Genomic DNA, 25349 nt, shown 5'->3' on the forward strand with positions numbered 1-25349 from the left:
CAGGAGCCCAGGGCGGCAAACAAAGTGCCAAAAACATGTTAAAACATCATAAAAACAGATCTTAACATACATTAAAACAAAACAGTGTTAAAAACATTTTAAAAAACAACTTTAAAAAGGGTTAAAAAATTATTAAAAAACATATTAAGCAATTCTAACAAAGATGCAGACTGGGATAGGTCTCAACCTAAAAGTCTTCAAAAGGCACCGAAAAGATAACAGAGATGGCACCTGCCTAATATTCAAAGGAAATAACAAATATTCACAGCTTGAATTTAATCCAAAAAATGAGTTTATAATTTTAATATATTTTACAACACCTTTATAAACACTATTTGGAGATTATGGGGAAGGGATAGCATGTGAAATATTGAATTCAGCTAGTTAACATTTAATAATTTAATCCAAAATATCTGTGCAAATCTTGGGATAAATCCCACCATTCTCAGTGAGACATAATTCAGGGCTGCAATCCAACATGCTCTCTTCCGAGTGCAAGTTTACTTCTAATAAAACACGCACACGATTACTAAGTAATTGTCCCTTAAGTGTGTCTTTACTGAGAAGTGAGTTCCATTTTGTTAAATGTGGCTTACTACCAAGTAAGCATGCATGGGATCCAATGTGGGTATTTATTTTACACTAGATTTCGAGTAAATGTATGATGTTACTTATGAATCTGTGACAAAAATGATACAAAAGAATCCTGAAAGATGATCTGTAAGTCAAGTTTCATGGACAGGGCGAATTATTATTTCTGTAAACCACTCAGAGAATTTGATTGAATCAGTTGTATACAAATAACAAGCACACTTTTGTTTCCTCAGCAGTAAGATCTATTAAGTTCAATGTACAATTAACTGCAGCCTTATCCTTCTGAAAATGAGATTTGTGCTTAGGAAACTCTTGGGCAAAGAAGACCCCAGCAAATTTGCTGATGGCAAAAAGTAGACATAGTGCTAGGGTAGGGTGGAGCCCATGATCCTGATGAGGATACAAATTACTTCGTCCCAAGTTATCAGGTCAATCATTTGATGAGCAGGGAGGAAGGAACAAAACTCCCATTCAGCTGATCTGCAAGTATCAAGTGAAGGGAGCTGTGTGCCTGTATTTGTGTCTGCTCATTGGCATTATGTGCCCATGCAAGTATGTGCATGCAAGAGTGTGGGGAGGCAATACCCACCACTGTCATATGATCTCTAGGGAATTGGCGAAGAGTGAATGTGACCATTAGGTCAAGAATTGTGAACCACCCTACTGAGAACAGCAACAACAAAAGTTTCAAATGACCACACTTAGAATACTATATGCAGTTCTGAAAAATGACATTAAAGTGCTCAGAAAGGACAAACAAAATGATTAAGGGGCTGGAGGAAAGTCTATCTGAGGAAAGAATACCCTTTTAGAAAAAGGGCACGTAAGAAGGGACCCAACAGAAGTGTATAAAACTATGCATTCTGTGGGAAAAAAATACTTTAGGAAAGATTCTCTCTCATAATGCTAGAATCTGGGGTCAACCAATGAAGCTGAATGGTGGGACATACAGGGCAAACAAAACAAAGTACTTCCTCATCCAGCACATAGATAAACTGTGGAATTCACTACCACAAGGTGTAGTGATGGATACCAACCTAAATGGCTTTGAAAGAGGATTGGGCAAATTTATGGATGATAAGGCAATCAGTGGCTAATAATCATGTCGGGGATATTACGTGCAGTGCAAGAGGAAGTATGTCTTTCAATACTAGCTGCTGGGGGACAATAGCTGGAGAGGGCTATTGCACTCATGTCCTGCTCGTGGGCTTTCCATTGGCATTTGATTTCCCACTATGAGCACAGGATGCCAGATTAGGTACTAGGGCTGTGTGCTGGATTCAGCCAAAGTCTGAATACTGAACTGAATCGGGTTCAGACTGTTGGGATAAGCAAGCCTGCATTCTTTAGTAGAGAGATGTCCTTCCTAGCCAGAATTTGGGGACATCTCTATGCTTCTTTACTATGATCTAACTTCATTGACCAGGTGGCATTTTCCCTTTCTCTTCCTCTTCTTTTGTCAAGACTTGTTCTCTTTCATATATCTTCCATTAAGCCACACGAGAGAGAAGCCTCCACAGGTTTCTTTCTCAGATAATCCCAGTTATACAGCCATGAGAGTGGCTGTATGCTATAGTCAGCATGGATTTTTTGCATTCCACAATGTTAAATTGAAAATACTCCCAAGCCATTCCAATGCTTTCCATGAGGTCATTTAAAAACAAAACCTTACAAAACTTATAGTCCTGAACTCAGACACACTTGCTTAACAACCCTCTCAATTTTCATGGCAATACACACAACAGTCAGAGAGAATCGAGAGTTCAAAGTGTAAAAAGAGAGAGAGAGAAACCAGACCCCTTTTGGACTTTTTCCTGTCAGAGTTCTCATAATCTGTTGAAATTCATTAAAAATCAGCCATGTTCACAGAGTACCTGTAATCCTATTACTGACCTTGCCCCATACTCTGACCTTCATCTTCTGCAGTCTAAAAGTTAAAAGAATGCCTGGCTGATTTTTAATTAATTTAAGAATTTTAGCATTGAACTGAATGATAATTCTGGGCATGCTCAGTAAGAACCAACGGTCAGTGTTCTAAAAGACAGACTCACAGCTGTGGGGCTTGCCTAATCAGAGGGCTACAACCACACCACTTGAGATAGTCATGGCTTCCCCCAAAGAATCCTGGGAAGTGTAGTTTGTGAAGGCTGCTGAAAGGAGATGCCTATTCCCCTGACAGAGCTCCAGTGGCTAGAGTGGTTTAACAGTCAGCTGCTCTGATTGAAGTTCTGTGAGGGGAACATGCCATCTCTTAGAAACTCTCAGCACCCTTCACTCCCAGGATTATTTGGGAGAAGCCATGACTGTCTAAAGTGAAATAAAGGTCTGGTGAGGATGTGACCAGAGACAGTTTTGATTTAAATTTGGGTGGGAGGCTACATGTGCCTGCTGTAGAATAAAAAGGTGGGGGAAACCCTGAAAAAGAATGATACTGTTCATAATGTTTTCCTTTGGGAAAGAAAAGGAGCTTCCCCTCTGTCCAGTGCCTACCCACCCAATTTCCTACCCTCCCCCTCCACTCCATTCCCTCGCTCCCCCTCCCTTCCTGCCTACCTCCTCCCCCTGCCCCTCCCACAGGTCAGTTTCATCTATCCTAAGCATGATTGCACAGGAGTAAATCCCACTGAACTCAAAAAACATGCAAATGTTCAAACCTGCCCTCCCCTTCTGCTCCCTCCTATCCCATGCCTCTTGCCCCTTTCCCTTCCTTCACTCCTCCCTCCCTCTACCCCATCCCCTTCCAATCCCCTCCTTCCCCCTCCTCCTCCTTCCCCTCCCTTCTGTCCTCCCCCTCCTCCTCCCCTTGATCAGTTTTACCTATCCTAGGACTATGACCTGCGAGACCAGGGTTCAAATCCCCACACAGCCATGAAGTTCACTGGGTGACCTTGGGCCAGTCACTGCCTCTCAGTCTCAGGGGAAGGCAATGGTAAACCACCTCTGAATACCGCTTACCATGAAAACCCTATTCATAGGGTCTCCATAAGTTGGAATCGTCATGAAGACAGTCCATTTCATTTTCACTCATGATTGCACGGGAGTAAATCCCATTGAACTCAAAAAACATGCAAATGATCAAACATGCCCTCCACTCCTCCTCTCTGAGATACTCTACTGCCCTTCAAATTTGTCAAAATGAAAACACAATTTGGGTTGGTTTTTCATTCCAATCCACTTCCTATGCAGCTTGGAAAAATACGGCAACATGTGCCTCTGAGCATATAGTGAGTGGTGGCAAGCCGAAATAACACAAAGAAGACATGTGCTGTGCTGATCTGGTTTTAGCAGGCAACAATATTAAAACAGTTGATATAGTTTAGATAGTCAATTTAAATATGTTTGATTTATTTTGCAATTTTAGTGAAGTTTCTTATAGTAAATCATTCTATTTTGATTCTGTTTCTGTGAATATGTGAAATGTAGCAACACTTTGCAACACCAGAAAAAGCTCCCAAAACAATTGTGGAGTAATGGCATGGACTATTCTGTAGAATAGTCTCCAGTGGACATTAGGAGTGTCTCAGTTTGCAAAAGAGAAAACAGTGGGAGGTGAAATATATTCTAGCAAAATTCTAGGTGTGCTCTTTGTTTTTAATTGACCATGCCCACCTTTCCTTAAGTGGAGTAATTTAAGCATAGTGTGCTGAAAACATGCATCTTAGGCAGGCCAAGTTTGTTTTTTCCAACAGTCATTGCTTAAGTAGCAACATCTTGTAATCCGTCTGATTTTACGCCAAACTGCAGTTTCAGATTCAACTGTTAATGCGCCCAAAATAGAAATAGAGCATAACCTCCAGTTTGAAACACAAAAGGCTGTCTTCACCATCATATGGGATTGACCAATAAAAAGGCTTTGAAATTAATAAAAATAAATTTGACACATATTTCTGCAATGAATAATGAGAGAAATATAACTTTCAATATTATATTCTCTGTAGAAACTGTAGTAACACAGAAAAGAAGAAAAGTAAGAACACCAACAAAAATGTAATTCTCCATCTTTGGCGATGGCAGGTGTTGCCACCACTCCCCATATGCTCAGAGGCACATGTTACCAAATGCTTCCATGCTACACAAGAAGTGAAAAGCAGCTCAAATTGTGCTTGCATTTTTACAAATTTGTAGGGCATTACAATATTTCAGAGAGGAGGTCAAGTCCTCTGCTCCCCTGGTGCATTCACTATAGCTGCCCAGTTTCCTTGCTTTTTAAAGGTTGATAGAAATATCTGTTGGCTATAGGTACGTTCTTAGACCACAAGGTTTTTTCCGTATTAGTGAATCACAGACTAAAATCTACTAACTACTTCTACCTTTTGTCTCCAAACTAGAGCCTATGTTTCCTGAACATATGAAAGGTCATGAATAAACATTTTTAATACTTTTTACCAAAGAAAACAGTCTCTGTTGCTTTTATTCACCTTGTCTGTATGAGGGGATGGTGGGCCGAATACTCTGCTAAGAGGTAGAACTACTAAACTGTTTTTATCTCATTTAAACACAATAAGACAGTCCTGGGTTGAACTAGACAGAGTGACTCTGTAAAAAGCTTGGGCAGACAGAGAGGTAGAGAAGGAGAGGCAGGCAGGCATTCTTACTAGAAACTTGCTGGGACTTCCTTTTATATAAGCATATGCAGTAGTGGCTGGCAGGACAGCATGGGTGGGATGGCATTATTTACTTGGCTTCCCAATGACATGTGCCACTGCTGGTTACCAACAGGGAGAGGGTAAAGTGGGGGTGGCATGGGCAGGATGGTGTTGCTTACTTGTCCTTCCAATGGAAGCCACGGAAGATGTCATGAGACATTTTTTCACCATACCAATCTCATTGCCACCTCAGGCCTCCCCCTTTACTTCCTGGTAAGGATCAGCAATGCGCTGAACTGGAGGTCAGGGGAGCACCACTATGCCACAATGCTGTCGACTACTGAGTATAACATGTGAACAAGCCTCATGGTAGCTTGTCAACCATTACTTATCTTATTGAGGAATCCATGATAAGGTTTTGAGGAACCCCAGGATTTCCAGAAGAAGAAAAAAATGATAGTTCAAAGGTGTACAAAGTAGAAGAGTACCTAATTATTATTTTTTAAAAGCATTATGCAATGTCAAAAAAAGAAAACCCTCATTACTGTACTCTCCTTCATTATTTCATACTTATGCACCACTGGTGGCGACCATAAAACCAGCTCATTTTCAGTTTTATGTCTCAGAGAAAGATTTGTAGCAACTTAGAGGACATTATTTGCAGAGCTTGGAAGTAACTTGTTATTTTTAACGAGTTACTTGTAATTCGTTACAATTTTAAATGAGTGGGTAATTCCATTACATTTGGGAAGTAACGGAACGACCAGTAATTTCCCTACTTTTCAGCTGCAACTTTAACTTTTCCACATTAGGTTGCACATTACTTGGGGGCAGGAACAAGGGGAAGACAGCTCCTGGCTGTGATTGGTTAACACAAGACATGTGCCTCACACTGATTGGACCTCTGCACAGACTCTCTCTTCCCGTGTGATCTGTGTTAGGATGCACGAGGGAAGAGGTGAATACGCAGGGCCTGCTAGCGTCTGAGAGGACAAAATGGACGCCGGAGGAAAAAGCCAGGGCAAGGACAACGGAGGAGAAGGCAGCAGCAGAATGGCGAAGAGCTGTGGAGGTGAGTGATGATGATTTGTGTGTGTGTCTGTGTGTGTGTGTGTGTGTGTGTGTGCCCCCCGTGGCACCGTTCTGCCCCCTGCCCCCCGCGGCACCGTTCTGCCCCCCCACTGCCTCTCCTTGCCTCTGCCGCCCCCTCCATCAATCACAAGGCACTTCTGAAACTTTGGCCGCCCTACTTCTCTTTCTTCCCCCCCTTTTTGAACTCTCCTCCTTGTTCCCATGCCTACCTGTGTGCTGTATTTATCCAGACAGAGCACTCCTGGCTTTTAAAATGCCGGCTAGCTTTTTATTGTATATTTATTTGAACTCCATCTTTCTTTTTATTTGCATTTTTGTCCTGTTTAATCACAAGACTGAATTTTATGTGGGACAAAAACTGTCTCAGTAATAATAATAATAATAATAATACAAATAAAAAACCATTAGGCGTATAATAAATGGCTTAAGGCTGATTTTTTTGTTCTTGGCAGAGATGAGGTGAGAAGTAGGGTCCTTGCAGCTCCTCCTCTCAGTCCCCCAGCTCTCAAACTCATGTTCTGTGAGAGAGAGATTCCCAGTCCCAGAGAGAGAGAGAGACTGTTGACAATCTCTGCTAATATCTATACAAATGTACATAACATGCATCACCTGAACTCACATGATCTAGAGTTACCTTAGATCTTGCAAGATTTGCAAATGAGAAGCAATAGGGTTTTATATTAGTTCTGATTGTCTATTGGGCTATCATAGGTTATATGTGTGTTTTTCATTTTCTATGGCAAAAACTCCAACTTCAGTGGAATTTATGTGATGTGTTCTAATCATTTGAATTTGGCAAATGAATGCTTTATTCTTTCATCAGAACTTTAGCAGTAGTACTAAAATATTAATAAAAAAGAAAAGGGAAAGAAAAAATACTTTACATACATCATTCAGCTGTATTGCTAATTATAGATATAGATATAAAAGATAAATGGCATTTTGTCAAAAGTATTTTTGTCTACATTTTATACCTCATCCTTGGTTTTCCAAGCTTGGCATGGAATGCTTCTCATACAGAATTAATTTGAAATGCTGCATATTTGTTATCATAATTATCATATTCAAAATAAAAAATATATGTACTGCCTTCAAGTTGATTCCAACTTATGGTGACCCTATGAATAGGGTTTTCATGAGGCTGAGAGGCAGTGACTGGCCCAAGGTCACCCAGTGAGCTTCATGGCTATGTGGGGATTTGAACCCTAGTCTCATTTTGTTCTCACAACAACCCTGTGAGATAGTAGGTTAGACTGGCCCAGGCAGGGTTATTCAATGAGCGAAAATGATGCAAATAGGATCTCTTTTAATTGTGCTATCGACCTGCTTACTTCCACTCTGACTGGGGGATCTTGCAGCATGAGGAAGAGATGGGGGCACATCACAGCTGATGTTCACCTATATAGGAGCATTATCTCTTGTTTATTACAGAGACGTCTGTTGCAGGTTTTGCTGCTGAGAGCAGCAGTCAGTTAGTGCGGCCACTTGAGTCACAGCTTGTTGATCCTGAGGAGGCAAAACTAGAAAGTGAGGTTCAGAAAGGAGGCCCTGTGCATGAGGAGGAGGAGGGCATGAAGCAGTGCCAGTTGCCCACAGCCACATCTGCAGAACAGCAAGTACCATGGTTTGGCTTTGAGAAAGCTTGTACATTTGTGAGCCAGAGTGGGAAAAATGTTGTTGTACGATGCAATTACTGCCTTCCAAGGATCAAAAATCTGAGATCAGCTGTTTCCTCCTCATCCAATGTGAAGAAACATTTTGAGGTAAGCCTTTGTCATGCTGGTCCTCAAAGAGTGTCCATTGTCTATTTATGTTTAAATTGTGAAGTTCCTCTTCCATTTTTTCTTGGATTCATGCTTTGTTCTTCTTCCTCAGAGGGCACACCCTGAGAAGCTGAGAGCAATTGAAGAAGCAATAAAGGCAAGGAGACGTGGCCTTCCTGAACCAATGCATGACACCCCTCCTCCCAAAATGCTGAAGCAGCAGCAGACAACCCTTGAGAGGTGGGGATCTGGCAGGAAGCCTGTCACCCAGAGCAATCTCGACAGGAGAATCATTGATTTCATTGTAGAGGAGACATTACCACTTCAGACTGTGGACAAACCATCATTCATTAATCTGGTTCGCATTGGACTCCCCAAAGATCTCACCATCATATGTGCCAAGACTCTGAGAGACAGAATTGAGAAGAGAGCATGCCACATGAGATAAACTCTTGCAAACCGAATGGGTGCTGTGGCATATATAGCAACCACTGCAGATTGTTGGATCAATGGCAGGAAGAGTTATTTTGGGGTAACAGCCCACTGGATCAACCCAACTACCCTGAAACGTGAGGTCGTGGCCTTGGCTTGTAAGCGTCTGAAGGGGCGCCATACATACGATGTCCTTTCAAAAGCACTGCATGATGTACATGTGCAGTACAGGATCCACAACAAAGTTATGTGCACTACTACAGACAATGGCTCCAACTTTGTCAAAGCGTTCAGAGTTTTCATGGCCAAAGAACCAGTGGAAGCTGCAGGCACCAGTGACGATGATGGTGATAACCAGGAGGAGGAGGAGGCTGAGGTGGAGTTTGTGCCTATCTGTGAGATCCTGGACACAGGACCTGAGGCAGAGGAAGAAGCTGCAGACTCAGGAGAGGATTTTGTTTTACCACCACACCAGAGATGTGCTAGCCACACCCTCAACCTTGTGGCAACACAAGACATAGAGGCCATGCTTTCTGACTCCTCCAAAAGTAGTCTTCTTGGTCCTTTCAAGGAACAGTTTCGTTCCTTGATGGGAAAGTGCAGCAAGTTGTGGTCCAAGCAGAACCAGTCAGCACAGATTGCTGAGTATATCCATGCGCAATATAGTGTGTATCTGAAGGTACCGAATAAGACCAAGTGGAATTCCACCTTTGATGCGTTGAAGCAACTACATGAGCTCCTGTCAACTGTGCCACTAAAAATGCATGCCATAATGGACCGCTGCTCCTTGTCCAGGATCACAGCTGCCGAGATTGAAGTGGTACAGGAATACACAGAGATTATGGAGCCACTAGCCCAGTCCCTAGATATCCTGCAACGGGAGAACGGCATGTTCATGGGGTATTTGCTACCAACGCTCTGCAATCTGGACCGCAAGTTAGAAGGACTGGAAAACAAACCTGAGAGGTACACATACTGTTTTCAGCTGCTGAGAGGTATGCGCGAAGCCCTAAGAAAGCGGTTTGCAGCTATCTGGGAGGACAAGAGGCTTCTTCTGGCAGCCTGCCTACACCCTCGCTTCAAACTAGATTGGCTGGAATCGTGTCAGGCCACCACCCATACCAACAAGTAAGAACATTAGGGAAGCCCTTTGGGTGGATTACTCCAAGGGAAATGTTGTCTCAAGGGAGGCATCAGAGGGCTTAAGGTGGTAGGCGGGCTGGGCCTTTTCTTCCTGGGGCTCCTCATCACAACCTTGGGTTGCTGCAGGTAATCCTTAAGGGTCTGCTGTGCTGCCCCATGAGTGTGGTGACTTGGTCACCTTCCTACCTTCCATGTCACCATCCACAGGCTCAGGCTGGACCCTGAACCAGGGGACATGACAAGCATCAGGAAATGAAGAGCAGATGATGGTTTCCTAACATATATGTGTTAACATATCCTCTCTCTTTCTTAGATACACAATGGAAGCCTTGTTGAAAGCTGAAATAAAGATGGGTGTACTTAATGAGGACAGTGATCAGTCTTCAGATAAAGACCAGGAAGGAGATGACTTAGAAGATGACTTCTTTAACTTTCTGCCCCAGGGCAAGAAGTCAGCAGTGGACACTGCTGAGGAGGAACTGGTGAGGTACCTGAGGTCTCCCAGCAGGGAAGTGTCATCACTCCATGGCTTTCCACGTGTGCTGCGGTGTTTTTTGCAGCACAACACAGGCATGCCTTCAAGTGCCACAGTAGAACGCCTGTTCAATACTGGTGGCAACGTAATGACTGTAAAAAGACATTCTTTGTCTGACATGCTCTTTGAGCATCTTGTTCTTTTGAGACATAACAGAAACATATTATAAAAGCATTTCAAGTGTAAAATTTGATTTCAAGAGTTGGGGTATCTTCATTGCTTGGGGGGATGTGAGATTCTGTTATGCCATTATGTTAATCTTATGGATAATTTTTTTTATTCTACTACCCCCTGTGTGTGTGTGTTTATTTTTAATATTGTTTTAGGCTTCTTAGATGTGCAGCAGCCAAGGCCAGCACCTTGTAGGAGTTTTTTTAAAAAAGTAACTGAAATGTAATTGTAGTGATTACTTTTGAGAAAAAGTAAAGTAATCAGTTACTTTCAGAGCAATTGTAATTGTAATGGTAATTACTACTTTTTGGGCCAAGTAATTGTAACTGTAATTTATTACTTTTTAAAAGTAATCTTCCAAGCTCTGATTATTTGTCCCCTTTAATTATTATATTGAATGACGATGCGATGCAAGAACAATTGCTTGAGGTATTTGATTTTTGCAAATTCCAGTGTGGATTAATTTGTGATGGGCATGTAACAGAATGAGTTAATAATATTAAATACTGAGGAGTTAACTTTTCAGTCCACTCTGTCCTGGACACTTCAGACTGAAAATACTACATTGGATGTACTGGATATTCTAGCTGAGCTATCAGCATTCCACTGTACAAATGTAGGTCACCGGAATGGGAAACCCTTTTTCAGCCTGAGGGATGAATTTCCTTGTGAGTAGCCTTCCAGGGACTGCATGCCAGTGGTGTGTGCCCAAAGTCATAAGTGGGAGGTGGGAGAAGGGGGAGGGCACAGAGCTAAGACAGTGAAGGGTGTGGCCTGGGGAGTAGAGTGCCCTTGGCATAAGAACATAAGAACATAAGAAGAGCCTGCTGGATCAGGCCAGTGGCCCATCTAGTCCAGCATCCTGTTCTCACAGTGGCCAACCAGGTGCCTGAGGGAAGCCCGCAAGAAGGACCCGAGTGCAAGAACACTCTCCCCTCCTGAGGCTTCCAGCAACTGGTTTTCAGAAGCATGCTGCCTCTGACTAGGGCGGCAGAGCACAGCCATCACAGCTAGTAGCCATTGATAGCCCTGTCCTCCATGAATTTGTCTAATCTTCTTTTAAAGCCATCCAAGCTGGTGGCCATTACTGCATCTTGTGGGAGCAAATTCCATAGTTTAACTATGCCCTGAGTAAAGAAGTACTTCCTTTTGTCTGTCCTGAATCTTCCAACATTCAGCTTCTTTGAATGTCCACGAGTTCTAGTATTATGAGAGAGGGAGAAGAACTTTTCTCTATCCACTTTCTCAATGCCATGCATAATTTTATACACTTCTATCATGTCTCCTCTGACCCGCCTTTTCTCTAAACTAAAAAGCCCCAAATGCTGCAATCTTTCCTCGTAAGGGAGTCGCTCCATCCCCTTGATCATTCTGGTTGCCCTCTTCTGAACCTTTTCCAACTCTAGAATATCCTTTTTGAGATGAGGCGACCAGAACTGTACACAGTATTCCAAATGCGGCCGCACCATAGATTTATACAATGGCATTATGATATCGGCTGTTTTATTTTCAATACCTTTCCTAATTATCGCTAGCATGGAATTTGCCTTTTTCACAGCTGCCGCACACTGGATCGACATTTTCATCGTGCTGTCCACTACAACCCCGAGGTCTCTCTCCTGGTCGGTCACCGCCAGTTCAGACCCCATGAGCGTATATGTGAAATGAAGATTTTTTCCTCCAATATGCATAATTTTACACTTGTTTATATTGAATTGCATTTGCCATTTTTCTGCCCATTCACTCAGTTTGGAGAGGTCTTTTTGGAGCTCTTCGCAATCCCTTTTTGTTTTAACAACCCTGAACAATTTAGTGTCATCAGCAAACTTGGCCACTTCACTGCTCACTCCTAATTCTAGGTCATTAATGAACAAGTTGAAAAGTACAGGTCCCAATACCGATCCTTGAGGGACTCCACTTTCTACAGCCCTCCATTGGGAGAACTGTCAGTTTATTCCTACTCTCTGCTTTCTGCTTCTTAACCAATTCCTTATCCACAAGAGGACCTCTCCTCTTATTCCATGACTGCTAAGCTTCCTCAGAAGCCTTTGGTGAGGTACCTTGTCAAACGCTTTTTGAAAGTCTAAGTACACTATGTCCACTGGATCACCTCTATCTATATGCTTGTTGACACTCTCAAAGAATTCTAATAGGTTACTGAGACAGGACTTTCCCTTGCAGAAGCCATGCTGGCTCTGCTTCAGCAAGGCTTGTTCTTCTATGTGCTTAGTTAATCTAGCTTTAATCATACTTTCTACCAGTTTTCCAGGGACAGAAGTTAAGCTAACTGGCCTGTAATTTCCGGGATCCCCTCTGGATCCCTTTTTGAAGATTGGCGTTACATTTGCCACTTTCCAGTCCTCAGGCACGGAGGAGGACCCAAGGGACAAGTTACATATTTTAGTTAGCAGATCAGCAATTTCACCTTTGAGTTCTTTGAGAACTCTCGGGTGGATGCCATCCGGGCCCGGTGATTTGTCAGTTTTTATATTGTCCATTAAGCCTAGAACTTCCTCTCTCGTTACCACTATTTGTCTCAGTTCCTCAGAATCCCTTCCTGCAAATGTTAGTTCAGGTTCAGGGATCTGCCCTATATCTTCCACTGTGAAGACAGATGCAAAGAATTCATTTAGCTTCTCTGCAATCTCCTTATCGTTCTTTAGTACACCATTGACTCCCTTATCATCCAAGGGTCCAATCGCCTCCCTAGATGGTCTCCTGCTTTGCATGTATTTATAGAATTTTTTGTTGTTGGTTTTTATGTTCTTAGCAATGTGCTCCTCAAATTCTTTTTTAGCATCCCTTATTGTCTTCTTGCATTTCTTTTACCAGAATTCCAAGCACCAGATAGACAGGCCTGAGGGGCTGTATTTGGCCCCCAGACCTGAGGCTTCCCACCCATGGCATATACAATTTTGAAGGTGTACATAGTCAAAGTAGTTACCAAAATTAAGTATGGAATTCAACTTTGGTCACATGGTTATGCAAATCTTTTTTTCTTTTGTTTTAGAAAAAACATTTGAGTCTCAAGATGTGTCTCTGGTGTAATCTTACAACTTGAAGCAAGTGTTTGTTCTTTGAAAACAATAATGTAATTCCTTGAAATCAGCTACCCACTTCTCCTTTCTACCCCTGGCTTTGCTTATTAATTAAGCTTGCTCCTGGCTAAAATCTGTTAGCAACAAAGTTTGTGCCATTGGCTATTCAATAATCTGACAACTGACTGTATTAAACTGAGACTTCTTTTGCAATCTTAACGTGCAAAATTCACTAGCTGTGTCAAATGGAATTAACTCACCACTGTGCCTTGATGTGTAACCTAGAAATGATGATCATCCTGCTAGGTATTTAGCAACATTAAATGTGGCTGGATGCAGAAAAGCATATCCAATGGCTAAGTTCAATGCTTTGCAATGTCATCGGCAGATATGGAAGGCTGATTTAACAAGCTTGAAAGTTGGCTCTTGAAAGTTTCTGCTTGTGAAAGTGGCCAGTGAAAATGTTAGCCCATGGTCTCCTACACTGTAATTGCTCATGGGGCTATAAGATCCCCTTTTATCTCCCCAATACTTTGTCTACACTTGGGGACTCAGATGTATTCCATGTCTCAGTTTTAATGGCAGATGACAACCCTAAGATCACAGAAAATATAGCCAAATTCCTTGCTTAAAACTAGGTCATAATTATTAAAGAGAAGATGAGTTCTGAGTCAATATTGCCTATGATTTTTATTTATTCCTCATTGCTTATGGATTTAAAAAGCATGATTTGTGTTCATGTATATTGTTGAGGATGGGTGTGTGTAAGGAAGAATACCTGGCCTGATTTTTGTCCACTTGGTTAATTTCAGTGGATTTGGGTAAAATTGTCCTGCATTGCAGTATGTTAAAACAGCCCCTTCATGACCCCTGAGGAAGACCAAAACAGGCTTCTTGGCCCCAGAATGCATGTATTGAGAAGCTATCAAGTAACAGGGAAGAACTCTAAAAACTGACACTGCCAAAGAATATTCCCTTAAAGTGAACAATATTGCCCCCTCAGCTTAATTTAAAATACTTCGGGATTCAATATATGGCTCCTCCCCCCAATACAGGAATGTACATCATATACCTCACCTGAGACAGCAAGATTATCTCAAAATCTATGTGAAAAAAATAGACCCCAAAACTTATATTTCAAAGGAACCCTTTCCTGTCCCCTCTATCGCACACACTCCCGCTGCCAGTTTGCATGCTAGCTTATGCGACCCCAAATCACAGTGAAAGTGGAGCTTTTGCCTGGGTTAAAGTAGCACACATGTGACTCCAACAATCCTCTTGACATTACATTGTTCCTTAGGATCATCTAACACACTTTGCTGAACATTAGAGCAAGGAAAGATTGAAATCCATGTGCCTGTCTGCTGGCAATATTCGGAAAAGGTGACTTTAACTCTTGCTAGGCATATAAATCTTTTTCCTGACTTTGAGTCAACTGTCTTCAAGAAAGGTATACCTCTCTGATTTCTTTTTCACTCTGGCTCTTTAGCATGACTACATATGTTATGTTCACTATTCAGGTTTCTGGGTAGTCTAGGGATGTCTTTGCTCTCTTTTAGGCCAAGTGTGTGAATGTATTAGTTGTAAACTGCTTGCATATAAACTGTAGACCTCTCTCTCTCTCTCTCTCTCTCTCTCTCTCTCTTCTTTTTCCAGATAATAAACCAAACTTTTGCTCAGATCTTTAGTGTGTGTTCTTTATTGGGTGCTAGGGTTAATATTTACATACATTTATATCAACACACCTTTTTTTACTCCTGCAAAATGTTCCACTACATTCTTGGGGTATGTTGAGGTTCTTATGCAGGGTGGACACTTAATGAGGGTTCATACATACACATGTAATAGGGAGTCTGCTATAGTTGCCTTGATAACCCTACATTGTATTTGATGTCTATGGTCTGTTGTCCAAATAAACTGAAACTGAATTTGATCTAAAACTCTTTGATTAATGTTTGGATTAAAATTTAGTTATTCACCAGCTTTCACACATCTGAGAAGTTCTGATACTGTTCTCTGCTAATTAACAACAACAACACTTTTTTAAGAAAAATGTATTTTAAGATGGAAATATGTGTGCAAGCATATTTAATTGTACATTTTCAGGTAGATTACAAAGAGATATTGCAGATTGGTGCAGCAATGAGATCAAATTGATTTATGGGTGAACACATATGAAAGTAATATTGACCAGAAACAGACTCATTTGCCTATCCCTAGACTCATCTCAGTGGCTGACCACTGCATATGCTGTTCCTTTTTATTTTTCTCCACAGAAATAATTTTCTCAAAGATGGAATTCCTTGGGCAACTCAAGCTCTTTCTTAGCAATCTGCATTTTGTGGATTATTTTTTTCAAGGCTGCTTTCATATCCTTGTTCCTCAGGGTGTAGATCATTGGGTTGAGCATTGGGGTAACCACACTGTACACCACCGCTATGATTTTGTTGAGGTCAAAAGATGAACGGGTGGTTGGACTTACATACATGAAGATCACTGTCCCATAATACAGAGAGACAACAGTAAGATGGGAGGCACAAGTGGAGAAAGCCTTGTGGCGCCCGTGGGAGGAGGATATTCTCAATATGGTTGTACTAATGTATATGTAGGAGACAACAGTGGACAGGAACGTGCTCAGAATCACCATAGCAGAAAGCAGGAACACAATCTTCTGTATAAGAGATGTGTCTATGCAAGCCAGTTTCAGTAATGGTGGAATGTCACAAAAAAAGTGGTTTATTACATTGGGTCCACAGAAGGGTAAGTTCACCACCACTATAGCAGCTACGAAAGGGGCCAGGCAGCCTCCTGCCCAGCAGCCAATCACAAGAAACACACACACCCTTTTATTCATGATTATTGAATATCTGAGTGGATAGCATATGGCCACATATCGGTCATAGGCCATCACCGCAAGGAGGAAACACTCTGCCGTCCCAAGGAAAAAGAAAAAGTAGGACTGTAGCAAGCAGGCAGCAAAGGAAATTGTGTGCACCTCCATCAACAAGATGGACAGCAGTTTAGGGACTGTTGAAGATGTATAGCCAATGTCCAAGAAAGATAAATTTCCTAAAAAGTAGTACATGGGGGTTTGAAGATGGCTGTCTGTCTTAACTGCTATGATTATGATTATGTTGCCAGTCATGGTTAGAAGGTACATAGCAAGGAAGACAAAAAAGAGTGAAATTTCTATATTTCTGGTATTAGGGAAGCCCAGAATTATGAATGTTGTCACCATGGTATGGTTCAGAGGTTCTGCAAACCACACTTCTCGCATCTGCAAAGATAAACAAACAGTATTGCAGTGTTGCTTTTTAAAATCCTACCAGTGAATAAATAAAAAATCCATTAAAATATGCAAGTGTTGCCTCCATCCTCTTCTCTCATCAATGTGCAACTCGGTAAGGATGGGAGAAACCATTGGGAATATGAATTTGAAGACTAGGAATAATAAAAAAGCAAACCAGAAAAGTATAGAGTGAGAGAATCATTTCCAAGAGAACATGTTTCAGTACAATTTTGCACAACGTGAAATTTCATAGGGGTCGTTTGGGCTTTTGCTGAAATGAAACATTTGAAGATTTTTGACAGTTGAAAACAGTGTTTTTAGAAGATTGGACATTTCAATGAAAGGACCATAGCTCAGTGGAAGAGAAGCTGCAGGAGGTCACAGGTTCAATTCCTGGCATCCCTAGGTCTTATCAGAAAATCTGAAGAGCTGTTCCCAGTCAGTGTACTGAACTGGATGGACCAATGGTTTGACTCAGTATAAGACAGCTTCCTATGTTTTTTCTTGGTAGGGACATGGGGATAGCATGAGATTTTGAACTAGAGCAAAATGTTAATTCAGATCTGAACATTTTTCTTGCGTAAAATATGCAAGAGTTTTTGAAGGACAAAAAAAGAGACATAATTTTGATAAGATTAATAAACTTTCCCAGGACAGTACCTCATATGCCAGTATCTATTTTTAGAGATACAACTGTGTAAAAAGTTGGGACAGCCCACATTTTTTAACCTCTAGTTTTGATTTGTTTGCCCATAGTTTGCAGGGAGGTTGTATAGGATGCCAAAAGGAATGGGACCTTTGAGACATCCCTACCTAAAATTGCAGCTGCTTCCAAACTGTTGCTATTTTGCAGGTGGGATTCAATTATGTACCAGCAAACTCAGGTTACAGAATTACAGTGGATTTGGTGCATTTGTGCAATAAACTCCCTCCTCTCCTCTGACCCCCCCCAAGAAAACACCCTGAATTTTGTGTGGTAAGAAAGTGAGAGGAAAATCCAATGGAAAGTGTGGGATAACAGTTGTTTGATGTGACATCGTATAACCTCCCTGCAAACAAATCAGAATGAATGCTCAATAAACATTGGATATCATATAACCTCCCTGCAAACTATGGGCAAAGAAATCAGTATGAATCCTTAATAAAGAGATCATCTAGAAGCAAACTCCAAGAATCAAATATTTGCTATTTTGGAACATCCATACATATTAGACTATGTTTCATGTACTAGCATAGCTATGCCAGAAATGTATTAAAAGGAAGTACATTTGCAAGCTGTGATGATTCCCTGCTATGTCTACCTCAGACATATTGATTGCACTACTAGGGATGGACAAATACATCAATTCTGGTTTCTCAAAGTTTTTCAGTTTCAATCTTAAATTCAGTTCTCCACATTTCCACATTTTTAAAATAAAATCCTCTCAAAAATTTCTTAGGATATTAGTACAAATTTCTCCTAATACTTACATTTTTGTATGCAATTTCACATAGTTTTGGAAACATTCTTCTCTAATGTAATGGATTTTAAGTTATTTTCATTAACATAGGTATTTTATACATTTCTTGCTAATATACACATTTGTGTAGACATTCTTTTGTTGGAGAATTGCATCAGAAAATTCAGAGACGTGCACATTTCAAAAGATAACTATGTTCTGGTTCATGTATTGTTTTGGGAGTTGCAAATTAGGTAAGTTCACATTAAACCAGGAACTGAATGAAAGTTCTCCCCTGTCCCTGTGCACAGCTTTACAACCCTATGAACACTTACCTGGTACGAAGTCCCACTGAACTCAGAGGGACTCACTTTTGAATAGACATGTTATTTGACCAAAAGATTCCTCTCCATCCAACCCTCACAATTCTTTCTGTCTTCCACAGAGTTCTTCAGCCATTTGGCTGTGAAAGCAACTGTACCATTCAGCTTTTCTTTGCCTATTGTAATATGCAGTTTGTACACCACCATGGGAGGAATTGTTATTCTTGAAAGGTGGTATACAAATGTAATTAACTAATTAATGGCTTAAGTAACACTTCATTTTTAAAATTTATATTTTTGTCCATAAGAACCATTCTCCCCAATAATTTGACGGCTTGGAATATACAGTGGATGTAGCTGCAATTTTGTGCAAATAGACAGAAAATCAAAGAGAAAGCATCTGGCTATAAAGATATTATCACTGATTTATTCACAGGTCTCTCTCTCTCTCTGTGTATTTTAAAAAATAAGGCATAATCAAGTCAGAGTTAAACACTTTGTTTTGTTGATTTCAATAAGAAAGAGTTGAACACATGCTTAATTCGGCTGGACTTTGCCCTGAGTTTCTTTGCCTAGGACAGCCTTCCCCAGCCTTTAGTTCCCCAGATGTTGCTGGACTACAACTTTCATCAGCCCCAAACAGCATGGCCAATGGTCAGGAATTATGAGAACTGTAGTCCAGTAACATCTGGAGACCAAAAGTTTGGGAAAGGCTGGTCTAGATCAATTTGAGTGTCTTAACATTTACCAATATACTTAGATTAATTATACTGATTTTTTTAACCTAGGTTTTTAAGTAAAATTTCTGGGCTGTGGAAAAGGATCTTTATGTAGTGTAAAAACAGCAGTAACAATAAAAACAAAATTAAATCCCAGCTCTGATTTACTACTACATACCAACCATCCAATCAAACCAATTAAATATACAGCAACCCAAAATGTAACAGACTCACCTTACAGGCCTAAAGCAAGCATTTGGAGTTGGGGTTCTATTTTTGTCTTTTGTGTCTGTTGTTACAAACAAAACAAAACATGAACAACTATCACAATAACTGCAACCAGATATGTTATAATGACTATTTACAAGATACAGTGAAATAGACTAGAGGAGAAATAATCATAAACATCCTTTTATTCCCCCAAGACAATGAGCACTGGCTGTGGTACCATTCCCTCTTAGCAGAAATAGCATGTCTAAGACTGTTGCATGTCTCTTGGGTGTCCTCTGATTTAGTGTAGAGAAAATTAAAAGTATCCTTATTTTTTTTAAAAGTTGATAATATAATATCCTGGAGAGCAAGCATATATTCCCACATGAGAGTGAGTCACCAAACATGCAGGTCGAGCTGTGAGGGTGAGGTGGGGGTGAATTTGAGAATTTGCCCTGAGAACAGCAAGGGGCCCAATAATGTCTCCAGTAGCACCTTGCCTGAGCACCCAAGATATTCACAGGCAGCATAAGGTAATTCTCAATTTGCATGTCTTGCTCTGTTCATGTCAAGGCTGCCTTGCACAATAATCTGGGTAGTGGCATTGCTGTGAAGATACAATGGTTAATAGAAGGCATGGTTGACATGCTTGCACTTTGTCTGATTTATGTTAGCACCTAACATAAATGAGGCCTAATATGGTTTTCTTTGAACATTTCTAATAGTGTTGAAAAAATGCCTCCACTCTCAATAAATATTCCTTGTGCAAATGGCATTAACCCATTTGGTTGTGTTGTTCTCAATTGTCAATATTGGCCTGCAGCAACAGCATTACATTGGAAAAATTTGGCAGGCTATCTAGTAACCATGTTGTCATTATCCAATTCACTCTGGGATCCCTGATTGTCTGGAATCACCCCTACGAAGCAGTGACAATTTTGTCACCAAAGCAGTAGCAATAGCCAGTTGCAATAAGGAAACTGAACAGGTTTGAGAAAAGATGAATAACTGCTTAAATTTCTACCCCACAATCTGGAAATATGAGTCTTACGCTTTTTGGTAATTGTTTTCTCCAGCTTCTCTCCCTGCTACTCTGGTAATCTTCAACTGTAGGATGTGGTGCAGGATGACTATTTGGCTACTATATGTAGGTTGTGAGGAGGGTTGATTATTGGTTACTGTTCGAGCATTGTCTCTCCGTGGATGCAGGCAGAGCCAGTGCAGAAATAAGACAAGAAAGTGATGGTGCAATCAAGTCACCCCTTCCTTTCCTGGCAAGGTGGAATATGGATTTTCTCAACCATTTTGATCACATTCAGGAAGTAAAGAGACAAGATCAACCTCGTGGGCTGAACCAAACACTTGTTGACAAGGGGTGTTGGAAGTGGGGCAAGGGCAACTCCTGTTTTGTCCTTTTGTTTATGTTGCAGAAGGGAGATAGAGTTAGGGTCCTCCAGATGGCTAGGCTTGACTACCTTTACCTGTGATGCTCTGACTTCCTTCCCTTGCAGACTGATATGTCTTAGGGAGCTTATCTGCCCCTTCTCTTCTGCCCTTCCCTTCTTCTCTTCTTTGACTGTCTGAGAGAGAAGAGACATCTTTGTCTCTGCTGTCTCCCTCCTGAGCCATGAGGGCAACTCCCAAACCTGGGCGTTGTGTCTCCAACTTAGTTAGTTAGAACTAGGTGTGCCTTTCCTATCTACTATGTATTTCTATAAACAAAGTAGCTTTCCTTATTTTACTAAGTCTTAAGTCTCAGTGATCTCAATGCTACTTAGGTAAACGCACAAACTGGCACACACACATCTCAGACCGTTGACAATCTCTGCTAATATCTATACAAATTTACATAAAAGCCCTCAGGGCTCTCCTCATGCCGCATCTCCTACTGGCTCCAAACACCCTTGAGTGTTTTTGCCTGGCTGGAATGTGTCCTTGAACTCTCATAATGACTTCAGCCTCCCTCAGTTAGGACAGAGAGGGATATGTGAGTGGGTGTAGAAACCAGCCTACTGTACAAAGGTAAAATTTGCATTCATCGATCCAACTGCTTTTGCCTCTGGCCCCAGCCTCCACTGACATGTGGCCCTCAAGGTTGCCTAAAACAGTATGCAGCCCTCGGGTCAAAAAAGCTTCCCCACCCCTGAATTACATCTTCATGACTTCAAATAGCCATGTTGAGTGCCTTCAAGTCAATTATGACTTATGGCGACCCTATGAATCAGCGACCTCCAAGAGCACCTGTTATAAACCACCCTGTTCAGATCTTGTAAGTTCAGGTCTGTGGCTTCCTTTATGGAATCAATCCATCTCTTGTTTGGCCTTCCTCTTTTTCTACTCCATTCTGTTTTTGTCTTTTCTAGTGAATCATGTCATCTCATTATGTGTCCAAATATGATAACCTCAGTTACATCATTTTAGCTTCTAATGATAGTTCTGGTTTAATTTGTTCTGTGACCCAATTATTTGTCTTTTTTGAAGTCCTTGGTATCTGCAAAGCTCTCCTCCCACACCACATTTCAAATGAGTTGATTTTTCTCTTATTTGCTTTTTTCACTGTCCAACTTTCACATCCATACATAGAGATTGGGAATACCATGGTCTGAATGATCCTGACTTTACTGTTCAGTGATACATCTTTGCATTTGAGGACCTTTTCTAGTTCTCTCATAGCTGCTTTCCCCAGTCCTACCACTGAAATGTGGACGTGCATCTACAGAACTTCAGACAATCATGTCCATGCTCCATTCATGTAGCTGGCCATGTTTCATTACCTGGCTTCATTTCCAAAGGGTGTCAATTCAATCCACACTGTACAGATCCCCCCTTACCAAAGCATAGAATATCTGGCATGTTTTACTCCCATTATGCCACTTTCGGTCTGAAAGCAAAATGCATTCATCCGCTTGGATACACCTTCTCAAATGTGCTCATTAAAATCATCTTAAAAGTTGAGGAGAGAACAGAAGAAAGACTGAGAAAAATATACTTCCACACCATTTGTACTTTGTGTTCTACTTCATGACTTCATGCAGTAGAGACCAATTGAAGCCTTCCAGTGTTTGTACAGCAGCTGGGAGATGCAGCCCTCCAGGCCACTCTATCTGAACCTCTGAACCCTCCCCAGACTACACCCTTCACTGACCTTGCTTTGCACCCTGAGCATTTTTGCCTCGCCAGAATGTGTCCTTGAACTCTGGTGAAGTCTCTTGTTTTACTGGATGGTGGATAGAGAAGGGTGGGTGAGTGTGTGTAGAAACTAGCCTGCTGTACAAAAGTAATATTGCCAAGTAATATTTGCAGTAATTGCTCCTCCCTCTTTTGCCTCTGGCCCTGCTCACCACTGGAATGTGTCCTTTGGAAGTTTGTCCACTTAGGGATGCTGCCCTTGGACTGAATAAGGTCCCCAGCACCTGTTGTAGAGGGCAAAAATGTAAGTATGGAAGCATTATCTGTATGCTGGAGACCCTGTAGGTTCTGGATGAACACATATGCTTTTGAACAGAGAGAGTGAGTGGGGCTTTTCTAAAATGTTTAAATAAAATAAATAGCTTCCTTGGCCACCTTGTAGAGTTCCTAATGTAAGCCTGACCCTTCATTAATCCCCTCCAAAGCAGTGAAGATCTTCATGGAAAAAAATCAAGGGTTTTGATCAGGGTTAACCAGGGCACTAGTCACTGTTAGTGGTGTGTATGAAAATAAGTTGTTTATGTTCGTTTGTTTTTAAATTATTTTTCAAGGAACTGGCTAGTTTTTGTACAACTCTTTCCCACTAAAGCAATGCATTGTTTCTTTTTAAATTAAAGCAAGTTGCAGCCATATATATAAGTTAGCATATGCACATTTTATGCAAATACATATCCTCATGTCCTGCCTATACATTTTCACATTTTTGATAATATATATATATGAAAAAAAATCAAACATTGTACTTCCATGACACAATGGCAGAAAGAATGGACATTCAATTGCCATCCAATTGACCTTTCTTTTTCTGATCCTTGGGAAATGATGAAGTGATACACTTTATCAATCACAAACTGTATGTACAATTAGTATATTGTAGCTGAACCTACAGCTGAGCCCATGAGGTACCAGTCAACTCTGAACTATGATTAAGAGCAGGAACTCCTCTATAGTGGCTCCAGTTTTACACAACTCTCTTTATTACATTTTAGTTCACAATGGACATTCCCCAATAGAACTGGCCAATGCATGATGGATACAGAAGTACACCATAAGGAAAGAGAAAACTTCAGAAAACTTCAAGAATATCATTTCCAGTTAAACAATCCTCATGCATCTGGGAACATACATGTAAAGTGACACTGTAAAGAAGTGTTGGAGTTTCTTTGGAAACAGAAATATTCTGAATGTATCTCTAGTTTTCTACTTACGCGTATTGGGCATGGGTCGGGAAAACAACATTTTTTCAGTATTCCTAGTAAAATTGATTAGATGTTAGAAGAAAAGTGCAATATTTATGCATTTGTCACAGCTACACATCACATTTCCTCTGAAGAACTTAGATACACTTACATATGGTTCCCGGATAGTTCCCCATGCAGGCAGTCTTCAGAGCCAAATGTTCCTCATTTCAGAGTAGAATTGTGCCATATATGTGCAGATTAGCTCCTAAAGCTATCTGTCAACAGATAGTTGTTACTGTACATGTTTATGCTTTCCAGTTTGTAATGAAAATCATAATATAAAAATACAATTAAAATTATAGAGATTACCCTCATGAACCATATCAAGAGTCCTTAGTTTGCATATAGGCTGAAAATATCTTACAGAGGTCTCTCTGCTTGTAAAATGAGGATATCATTTTGACAGAACTAGCTTCAACACTGTCTTTCTGAGAGCTCCCTTCACTTCCTTGTTCCTCAGACTGTAGATAATGGGATTCAATATTGGTGTAATGACTGAGTAGAAGAGAGAGAGAAGTTTGTCCACATTCAAAGAGTAGCTTGATTTGGGGCGTATGTATATAAAAATGGCTGTCCCATAGAATAAGGAAACAACAACAAGGAGCAGGTGGAGAAAGCCTTCTGACGGCTCTGGGCTGATTGCATCCTTAAGATGGTAGAGATGATGTGGAAATAGGACATGAGGATCAGCATGAAGGGCATCAGGATTACAAATGCAGCAGCTGCAATGATTTGGATCTCATTCCAGTATGTGTCCCCACACACCAGCTTTAGCACTGGTTGAATTTCGCAGAAGAAATGGTTGATGACGTTGGAGTCACAAAAGGGCAGGTTAAAAATGAAGGTGGTATGACCCACAGCCACTAGACAGCCACAATGCCAACACAAGGCAGTGAGCTGGACACACACCCTCTTTCTCATGATGACCGAGTAGCGCAAAGGGTTGCATATAGCTACATAGCAATCGTATGCCATGATGGCTAGGAGGCAGCACTCATTGGCACCAAAGAAGAGGAAGAAATACATTTGAGTGGCACATGCACTTAAGGAGATAGTTTTGTCCACAGCGAGGATGTTCTCAAGCAACTTGGGGATCGTGACCGAAGTGTAGCAGATTTCCAGAAAAGATACGTTCCTGAGAAAGAAGTACATAGGGGTGTGGAGGGCAGCATCAACATTAATGATGACAATGATGGTGACATTGCCAAGTACGGTGACAAGGTAAATGCACAAGAACACCACAAAGAGAAGGAGTTTAAAATCTGGGACATTAGAGAAGCCCATTAAAATAAAATTATTCACTGAGGTGTCATTTTCCATTGTCTCTTCTCTGGCATGTTTTTTCTAAATGGTAAGCTGGGAAAAGAAGGAAGGGAAAATGAATGAGAATAAATATGAAAATTGAATTATTTCCTTTTAGTTTGGAAATGGATTAGTTTTTTCAAACTGATCAAGAGGAGCTGAGGATCCTTTTCTTCACACACACATGCACACATGCACACTATGTCTCACCCATCTCTGAAGTATGCGGGGATTGCTTCTCTTGCTTTTAAACAGAAAAATCCGTCAACTTGACAACTCCTTT

General features: G+C 41.0%; 2 protein-coding genes across 2 annotated transcripts; both read right to left on the reverse strand.

The window, feature by feature from the left end:
- Positions 1-15641: 15641 nt before the first annotated feature.
- LOC133367983 (olfactory receptor 6M1-like) lies at positions 15642-16604 on the reverse strand. The gene has a single exon (XM_061592068.1). It carries the CDS (start codon positions 16590-16592, stop codon positions 15642-15644), a length of 951 nt encoding a protein of 316 aa, XP_061448052.1. The 5' UTR covers positions 16593-16604.
- Positions 16605-24158: 7554 nt separating this feature from the next.
- On the reverse strand, positions 24159-25084 carry LOC133365867 (olfactory receptor 10C1-like). Its single transcript, XM_061588237.1, is given in 2 exon segments — positions 24159-24367; positions 24370-25084. Coding segments are annotated over 2 exon segments (924 nt in total).
- Positions 25085-25349: the final 265 nt, after the last annotated feature.

This window comes from Rhineura floridana, chromosome 11 (assembly GCF_030035675.1).
Source record: "Rhineura floridana isolate rRhiFlo1 chromosome 11, rRhiFlo1.hap2, whole genome shotgun sequence".
Lineage (NCBI taxonomy): Eukaryota > Metazoa > Chordata > Lepidosauria > Squamata > Rhineuridae > Rhineura > Rhineura floridana.